The following is a 9,615-nucleotide window of genomic DNA, read 5'->3' as shown; positions in this document are numbered from 1 at the left end:
CAGATGACGGCGTGGTGTCTGTAACAGGATCCTCCGAGTCTCATCTGCACAGACCTTTACAAGATACTTTAGACAGATTGTCTTCCTGGGCTTTGGGGCTTGGGATTGAATTTTCCCCACAGAAAACGGAGATGGTTGTTTTCTCTAAAAAACATAGACCTGCTCAACCTAAGCTTCAACTCCTAGGCAGAACGATCACTCAATCGAGGTGTTTTAAGTATCTTGGGGTTTGGTTTGATTCCAAATGTACCTGGAGAGCCCATATTGAGTATCTGAAAGGAAAATGCCAACAAAGAATCAATTTTCTCCGATCAATCACTGGCACCTGGTGGGGAGCCCATCCAGAAGATCTTTTAAAATTGTATCGAACAACCATTCTCTCAGTGATGGAATATGGTAGCTTCTGCTTCCAGTCAGCTGCCAAATCTCACCTCATCAAACTCGAGCGTATCCAATACCGCAGCCTCCGCATCGCTCTGGGCTGTATGCCCTCAACGCATAACATGAGTCTCGAAGTTTTGGCAGGAATACTTCCTCTTAAAGATCGATTCAATTTACTATCACTCCGGTTCCTCATCAGGTGTGAGGTCATGAACCCATTGGTGATTGTGAATTTCGAAAGGTTACTTGAGCAAAATCTTCATACTAGATTTGTGTCTATATACCATGTCCTCATGTCAATGCAGGTAAACCCTTCTTCGTATTCTCCAACTCGTGTTTGTAGCCCAGACTACGATCATTCTTCTGTCCAGTTTGATTTGTCTATGCAGCAGGAAATTCGTGGAATCCCAGTCTCGCATCGCCCTCTTCTGATTCCAAGAATTTTCGAAGCTAAATATAGACACGTCGATGCAGATAAAATGTACTTTACCGATGGATCTCTTATAGAGGAAACAACAGGATTTGGAGTGTTCAACGAAATATCTAGTGCCTCTCACAGTCTTCAGCCACCATGCTCTGTATACGTAGCGGAGTTAGCAGCTATTCACTGGGCTTTGGACAGTATCGCATCACGGCCAGATGGACACTACTATATTGTAACGGATAGTCTGAGCTCTGTTGAAGCAATCCATTCGATAAAACCGGGAAAGCACTCGCCGTACTTCCTCGAGAAGATACGAAATAATTTGAGTGCTTTATCAAAACGTCGCTTTACCATCACCTTTGTTTGGGTTCCCTCTCATTGCTCGATAGTGGGCAATGAGAAGGCAGACTCTCTGGCAAAGGTGGGAGCGATGGAAGGCGACACGTATCAACGTGAAATCGTCTTCAGCGAATTTTACTATTTGGCTCGAAGAAACTCTCTTGTCAACTGGCAGCGCAAATGGGACGAGGATGAGCAGGGTCGGTGGTTCCACTCGATTATCCCAAAGGTAAGCCTTAAACCATGGTTTAATAGATTGAACTTGAGTCGGGATTTTATTCGTATATTTTCCCGTCTCATGTCCAATCATTGTTCCTTAGACGCGGTACTCTATCGTTTTGATATTGCTGGCAGCAATCTATGTGGTTGTGGCCAAGGTTACCATGACATCGAGCATATTGTTTGGTCGTGCGAGGTCCATCTTGTCGCCAGAACGAATTTTATAGACTCCCTTAGGGCCCGAGGAAAACCACCCTATGTTCCAGTGAAAGATGTGCTGGCTGTGATAGACTTGGACTACATGTTCGAAATATATCTTTTCCTAAAAGCTATTGATCTTCGTCTATAATTCTTTTTATTTTCACATTTCCCTTTCTATCTTTTCTTCAAAAAGTGAACTAGATATAAGCACACAATTGTAATCAAACAAAACGAGTTTGGCTCCTTAAAGCCTAAAGGTATGAGCCGTTTCAAATAAAGAAATTACAAAAAAAAAGAGAGAGTTCAATTTTTAGTTCATAAGGTCGAACTCAGCTTTGATCCCTCGCCGAAGGAAAAAAAGGGATCAATTTTGAGTTCGCAGTTCGAACTCCGTTTTGATCCATCGCAAGGAGGAAAAAGGGTACTTAACTTTAAGTTCATAGAATCGAACTATGTTTTGAACCTCGGTCATACTTAATTTTGAGTTTAAAAAAAGAGTGTGTATAAGGCATTTCCAGACTTGTCAGACGAACAGCTGATTTCCGAAATCGCTAACCGATTTTAAAGCAAGGGTCAGTATGTCTTCCGCGATAAAGTCCGACGGATGTGCGAACAGAACAAATCGAGTTTTGTTGTTGCTTATCCGGATTTGGTGAACAACCAACATGTTCAGGCCTATTTTTTGCCAGAAACACCTTTTCAAAAATTGGAAATTAATGATAAAATTGCCAGTGAAATTGTCTTGAGCATCTATCCCACATACAAACATAATATTAAATGTCAATGTTCCTTGCACAGGCCTGGAAAATACCGCCAGCACCTTCATGTCATGTCATGTGTCGAGCTGTATCAAGAAAAAAAAAACATATTAATCATTTTAATTGTACTTATTTTAAAACATCTTACCATTTTTCAATCCGGCTCCGGCACCTTCGGTATGGTAGCAACATGACCGTTGAGAAAACAGACTTTTTTCTGACCTACTATGATCACCAATACCAAATACACCAAACTCGACGACCTCACCGAAAGTTCCAAAGCAGCAGGTCTCAAAGTCAATGTCGGAAAGACCAAGTCGATGGAGATCAACACAGGAAATCCCTCCAGTTTCATGGTAGCTGGGCAACAAGTTGAGAAAGTGGAGTGCTTCCAGTATCTTGGTAGCCAGATAACGCCTGATGGTGGTACCAGGAAAGACATCGAAACCCGGATCAGAAAGGCCCGATTTGCGTTTGCGAGTCTCCGAAACATCTGGCGGTCACGCCAGATCTCTCTACGAACGAAAATCAGAATCTTCAACTCAAACGTCAAATCCGTATTGCTGTACGGGTGCGAAACTTGGTGCACATATGCGGTAACGACGCGAAAACTGCAAGTATTTGTAAACCGCTGCCTGCGGAATATCATCCGCGCTTGGTGGCCTGGCAACTGGATCTCGAATGAGGAACTACATCGCCGGTGTCATCAAAAGGCGCTAGAAATCGAGATTCGGGAACGTAAGTGGAGATGGATTGGGCATACGCTGCGAAGAGATGAAGACGAGATCTGCAGAGAGGCGCTAGGTTGGAATCCACCCAAGCAACCAAAAGTTCGGATAACATTCCTCTATCAGGTTTGATCAGCTTAATCGAGTATGCTAATACAACTTCTTTTCAGCTCAATTTTTAAGTAGTTAAACAAACTTTAAAGTTGACAAAAAGTTCGCATAAATCGTCAAACAACTTCTAACCAGCTTCAAAATCCACTTTATAAGCAGCATAAAAAATCGAAAAAATTACTCTTCCGCTCCTTCAATTGCCTTCTCAAGTCTGCTATTTTGATTCGTATTAATCAACTATATTTGTTACTAACTCACATTACATTTAAAAAACATGTTCTTACCAAGCCTCGAACCCGAGCTCACCGCTTGAAAGTTGAGATCCATACTTGTTGCCCTATATGAACATCATGAGTAGGCAACGATTTTACTCGATGTGATGATTTTCTTTAAAACGACTTTCAGGTTCTTTATTTCTACTTAATTCCCACTTTCAAGCTGTTAAAAAGTTCTTCCGGAACTTAATGTGTACTTCATATAGTTGTTTCCCAAGTAACGAATGTGTTTATTTATGCAAACACGTGTTGAAGTTCGAAAAAAGTAGATTTTAGCCTTTAAATCTACTTCAAAGTTTCTATAATACGAAGTTGCTTTTGAACGCCCGTTGGAACTAATTAAAAACTTTCAAGTTTACAAAATAGTACAAAAGAGACTTTTTACGAACTATTGAGCTGTACAAAAAGACTTGCAACCCTTTGATAGCTACTTGATTTTGAAAAAAATGAGAAGTACGTAACAAGTATATTGTTTTTCTTCATACAAACTTTAAAGTTCCCAAAAAGAGAAACAGAAACCAAAACAGTACTTTAAAGCTTTTTTGGAGTATTGGCTGAACTTGATAAAACATGAAGTTCCATTGGCCTCGAAAAAGCATTTTGAACAGCAAAAAAGTTCCACAGAACTTTTGTACAGCTATATATGAACTTATTAGTTCGTTCCTTAAGAGATATTCGAACTTTTGGTTGCTTGGGCAGAAGGTCATCGAAGAAGAGGCAGACCCAGAAATTCGTGGCGGCGAAGCCTAGCCGCTGAAATCCGAACAGTCGACGAGAATCTTGACTGGGACCAGGTGAAGACGCTGGCTCCGGATCGTCAACAGTGGAGGTCTTTTACCACGGCCCTATGCACCGGAGGATCGGCGCGGGATCATTAAGTATGATCACCAATACCAACTATCAAAAAGTCGTTAAAACGATCAATCAGTGTTGTACAGGCGGAGGATGCTATGGTATGTTAAGCCCGTTCAACAGCCAATTGAAATCGGTTTCAATCGATTTCGATTGGTAAATTGTTGTTCACTCAGCCAATGTTGTGATCGAAACTAATCCAATTGACGTTCAATGAAGCCAATCGGAATCGATTGAAACCAATCGAAATCGATCAAGCCCAAGATCAGGATTCGTTTCTATCGATTTCTATTACACTAACACACATGCAGTTAACAACTGTCAAAAACAGCTGACTGGGTTTGTTTTTGACTAACTGCAGTTGAAAGTGTAGTCAATCGGTGGAGCGTCGTGGTGCTGTGCCGGTGGAGCTGAGTTATAGTGGTGTGACGGGTGTCAGTCGGATCAGTTGCTGCAGCTGCTCACAACAAGCTCAAATGTTGTGAAAATAAAAGTGGTGTCAGAAGAGTTCGTGTTGTTTCGGTGGTGCGGTGCTGGTGGTATAGGTCGATGCTGTTTTGGTGTTGCTGCGTTGGTGTCGGTGTCAGTCGGCTACAGTTGCACAAGAATTGTGATGCAAATGTAAATTAGGACATCATTTTCACAATACATCCCAAGCAACCAAAAGTTCGGATAACATTCCTCTATCAGGTTTGAACAGCTTAATCGAGTATGCTAATATAACTTCTTTTCAGCTCAATTTTTAAGTAGTTAAACGAACTTTAAAGTTGACAAAAAGTTCGCATAAATCGTCAAACAACTTCTAACCAGCTTCAAAATCCACTTTATAAGCAGCATAAAAAATCGAAAAAATTACTCTTCCGCTCCTTCAATTGCCTTCTCAACTCAAGTCTGCTATTTTGATTCATATTATTCAACTATATTTGTTACTAACTCACATTACATTTAAAAAACATGTTCTTACCAAGCCTCGAACCCGAGCTCAATGCTTGAAAGTTGAGATCCATACTTATTGCTCTATATGAACATCATGAGTAGGCAACGATTTTACTCGATGTGATGATTTTCTTTAAAACGACTTTCAGGTTCTTTATTTCTACTTTATTCCCACTTTCAAGCTGTTAAAAAGTTCTTCCGGAACTTAATGTGTACTTCATATAGTTGTTTCCCAAGTAACGAATGTGTTTATTTATGCAAACACGTGTTGAAGTTCGAAAAAAGTAGATTTTAGCCTTTAAATCTACTTCAAAGTTTCTATAATACGAAGTTGCTTTTGAACGCCCGTTGGAACTTAAAAACTTTCAAGTTTACAAAATAGTACAACAGAGATTTTTTACAAACTATTGAGCTGTACAAAAAGACTTGCAAACCTTTGATAGCTACTTGATTTTGAAAAAAATGAGAAGTACGTAACAAGTAGATTGTTTTTCTTCATACAAACTTTAAAGTTCCCAAAAAGTAGAAACAATAACCAAAACAGTACTTCAAAGCTTTTTTCGAGTATTGGCTGAACTTGATAAAGAATAAAGTTCCATGGACCTCGAAAAAGCATTTTGAACAGCAAAAAAGTTCCACAGAACTTTTGTACAGCTATATATGAACTTATTAGTTCGTTCCTTAAGTGATATTCGAACTTTTGGTTGCTTGGGATGTCAGTCAGTTTCGGATTATTATAATGATTAAATAGGAAGTGACCATCAAGACTCACCGAAGGAAATTGAAAAATTTGATCTATCTTGTGAAACACGAAATTTTTTTTTAATAAAATATAAAATTGACTAAAATGACTATATTTTATTTTCATAATTGCATGTTTGAAAAATAATAATTATTTTCCTAGAGCAACAATTTTTCGCGTTTGTGCCTTCCTTGTCTCTAAAAATTGCTCATTATTCTAAACACAATTCCTTTTTAGTATTCAAATTTAGTTCGAGTCGAACAACAACTTCCTAATCTAAAATTTTTCGGACAGCTTTAGTACGGGAAAGAATTGGCGTTGAGATGGCCAAAATGAAGGATTCATTACAATTTGCCTTGAGTAAACCGCCTTTTCGAATTCTGAACGAAGCTGACAAACAAAATTACATCTGAAAACACTACGCCTGTACGTTAGTATTAGTGTCTGGCTGTTCATTCAGCAGCCTGATAGAAATCGATCGAAGTCAATTGGAAAAACAGCTGATCAGCTGTCAATCCATTTCAATTGATTTCGATTGAGTTCTGTTGAACACACCTGTTCATAATTGCATTTGTATATGTGCAATCGGTGCAATCAGCTGACTGGACTGATGCACGTTTAGAGCTAAAATCCCCAATTTATGGCATTGAACGCAACCCTACGCGCGGAATTGCTCACTCAAGGTTTTAAAAGGGCCTGGGGGTCGTGGTAGGGTAAACATAACAACAACATTACGCATGTTCAATGACCAGTTAGTAACAAAATGAAATTTGCAATGCAATTGTAGTGGTTTTGGCAAGCGCAACTTGGTGAAGAGCATATTAATTTTTTATGTAATGATTTGTAAATTCATAACAAGTTAAGACATGAACACTCAGGCAAATTCTCAATATAATTTTCATAAGATGCATCTTATGAACCGCTTTTTAGAGTGTAAAATAATGTTTCATAAGAGTCTTATGAAATTCTTTCAACTTTCATACGATGTTCTTATGAAAAATAGAACAAATGGCATTGTGAAAAAATAATGAACACATTCATTCATAGCATCAGTTTTTTTCATCATCTAACTGTACGAAGCAATCGCCAGTTCATAGTTATTATAATTTCCCTTCAATGTTAAACGTTATTGCTATCTCCGGAATGGTAAGTTCGATTTGATGTTTTTTGTGTAAACGTCTAATATATTAGTAAACTAAAATACATTATTTGTTTACTTTTCAGCAAGCTGATCGGCAAAAAACGAAAGGTCAAAGATTTAGATGCGGCAAAAAAAACTTTGATGGAGCCGTCTGTTGATGCGCTGCTGATGGTGACCATTAAGGATTTAATTTTAAACAAATTTGGCAAACAATAAAGTGATTGTTTTAGCATGAAATATCTAGAATTTGTCTTATTAGAAAGTGATTTACTATTTCCATAAGAATCTCTTATGAAAAGCAACAACCTTTCATTGAAGTAGGCGTTCATCTTCAGAATTCATTCGCGTCATAAGACAATCTTATGAATTTCATTAATTTTTCTTATGGCGCCACTTCATAAGAGAATCTTATGGCATACATAATAGTATTTTTCTGAGTGAAGGTTTGTTGATGCTTTTAATTAGAGAAGTTTTTAAAAGAAAGCATTGAACAGTGCTTATTATCAAAGATAAAAATGGCGACCAGTTGGTGTTTACATTTTTCAAAACAAAAACAAAAAGCTACCCTACCACAATCTGTCTCAGGAAATACTCTATTCCAATATTTCTGTTTTCAGCTGGATTAACAAACAAAAATGATTGATTTTTCATTATTTGTAGTGAACCTACATGTTAGAGAAGCGACGTCTGAAACACAATATTCCAATCGATACAAAAGAATTGTCAAAATCGGTTTAAATCGATCCGAGCTTTCGTCGTAGAGCTTTCAGCTTTTTAATTGAAAACTCTACCAAACAGAGTATTTTAATTGTCATTGTTGTTAGGGTGTGAAACACCCCACAACAAAACCGCTGGGCACCTATTGTCAGCTGATCGACGCGCCAACCAGCGGGATGTAAACAAAAATATATGTGCTTTTATCATTGTTGTCCAAGCGAGTCGCACGTCCCAATTTTAGTCCGTCAATAAAAGTCCAGTTTTAGTATGTAAATCTCGCGTGTATTTTAATTCGTGTATCCTCATTTCCCGGTACATAACAGTGGCGACGAGTCGCCCAAGCAACCAAAAGTCGCGTTTTTACTTAACTCCGAACTCCGAAGTTTACATTTGGCTGAAAAAATGTATTACGGGAACTTCAGGTGACTCTTGTCGCGTAAAAGTTACTCAGGAACTTCCATCGCCCTTTGAAAGGTTAAACTATCGATAACGGAACTTCTAAGCACTTTTAATGGAACTTCTTTCAAGAAGGTCGATAACGTTCGCGTTACATTCCAAAACGCACCATTAAGATACTTGAAGGTGTTTTAAAGAGCCTATATGGGAAATCTAAGCGACATGTCAAAAATGATTTTCAAGAATGTCAATAACGTTCGCGTAACATTCTAAAGCGCACCATTAAGATACTTGAAGGTGTTTTAAAGAACCTATATGGGAATTCTAAGCGACATGTCAAAAATGTTTTTCAAGAAGGTCGATAACTTTCGCGTAACATTCTAAAGCGCACCATTAAGATACTTGAAGGTGTTTTAAAGAACCTATATGGGAATTCTAAGCGACATGTCAAAACTGTCTGTCAATTTCTTGTCATGGTATTTGTTTTGTTTATATCTGTACTGATATTTACAAATGGAATTCAAGATTTTTTCGAATTTTTCTTATAAATGTTAAATAAGATATTCGAATAAATTTTTGATGATGCGAATTTTTTGTTATGATTCGTATTGTGTACTGAAAGTCCTTTGAACGAAATAAGGTACCTTCTATTGACCAACCCACTCAATCATCTCAAATGACATTAAGTTTAAATACTAATCATTACAGTGGCAATTAGCTATTGCTCGATTGGTCGAGAGGCTGGTGAGTTTCATTGCAACCTAGAGAGCAGCGATTCAATTCTCTAGGCGTGTAAGCAGCTTTTGTAATCAAAACAATATAATTAAAATCAATGAGATAGACCATGATAGACCGGCAACCTAGCAGTCAGACCGGCAGTGGTTGTCAGAGCAATCTGTCAATTGGAATTTTTTTTTCGGCGCGTAGAAGTTTCTTGACATTCTCTTAGAAGCTGAATAGCGTTCTCTACAGCCCCCTAAACGAACTTGAAAGTAGCTTTAAGAACTTAAATTTTGGGCTGATTAGCATTCTCTTCAGATACAAACGAGAGCTGATTAAGCTTCTATGGAACCTTTTTAAGGGAATTCTGGTTGCTTGGGCGGTCAAGTGATTACCGCGAAATTCACTTAGTTATCGCGTAATTACGTTCCCCACGCGGAAACGACGTCGGTGTGATATGGATTTGAGTGATCATAACCACACTCCGGATTCAATCGCTGGATCGAATGGGACCGTCAACGGGCTCCCAAGTGGACAGCAGCTCCACCCAGCTGGCATGCAGAAGCGTTTCGTTCGCTCCACACAATTCGGTCAGCATTTACCGAATCTGGGACTTCCTCTACAGTTCCCCGGGCAGCAACAGCAGCAGCAGCAGCCGACGCAACAATCATTACA

The 9,615-nt window shown here is 38.6% G+C and overlaps 1 protein-coding gene across 2 annotated transcripts; it reads left to right on the top strand.

Moving 5' to 3' along the window:
* The first annotated feature begins 659 nt into the window (after window positions 1–659).
* Window positions 660–1,625, top strand: LOC129746912 (uncharacterized). Of its 2 annotated transcripts, none has more exons than XM_055740847.1 (2): window positions 660–1,373; window positions 1,465–1,625. In XM_055740847.1, the coding sequence occupies exons 1-2, from the start codon at window positions 675–677 to the stop codon at window positions 1,588–1,590; spliced, it is 825 nt and encodes a 274-aa protein (XP_055596822.1). In that variant the 5' UTR covers window positions 660–674; the 3' UTR covers window positions 1,591–1,625. The 2 variants fall into 2 exon arrangements, with proteins under 2 accessions (XP_055596822.1, XP_055596823.1); XM_055740848.1 differs by having other exon boundaries at window positions 1,499–1,602.
* Window positions 1,626–9,615: the final 7,990 nt, after the last annotated feature.

Source organism: Uranotaenia lowii, chromosome 2 (assembly GCF_029784155.1).
Source record: "Uranotaenia lowii strain MFRU-FL chromosome 2, ASM2978415v1, whole genome shotgun sequence".
In the NCBI taxonomy this organism is placed as follows: Eukaryota; Metazoa; Arthropoda; class Insecta; order Diptera; family Culicidae; genus Uranotaenia; species Uranotaenia lowii.
This window is presented reverse-complemented; position numbering and strand designations above follow the sequence as displayed.

Excerpts from the sequence above, each read along its gene's own strand:
- LOC129746912 (XM_055740847.1), top strand. The coding sequence starts at position 675 with ATGTCAATGCAGGTAAACCCTTCTTCGTATTCTCCAACTCGTGTTTGT. Across the intron at positions 1,374-1,464 it reads TCCACTCGATTATCCCAAAG|ACGCGGTACTCTATCGTTTT; the intron begins GTAAGCCTTAAA and ends ATTGTTCCTTAG.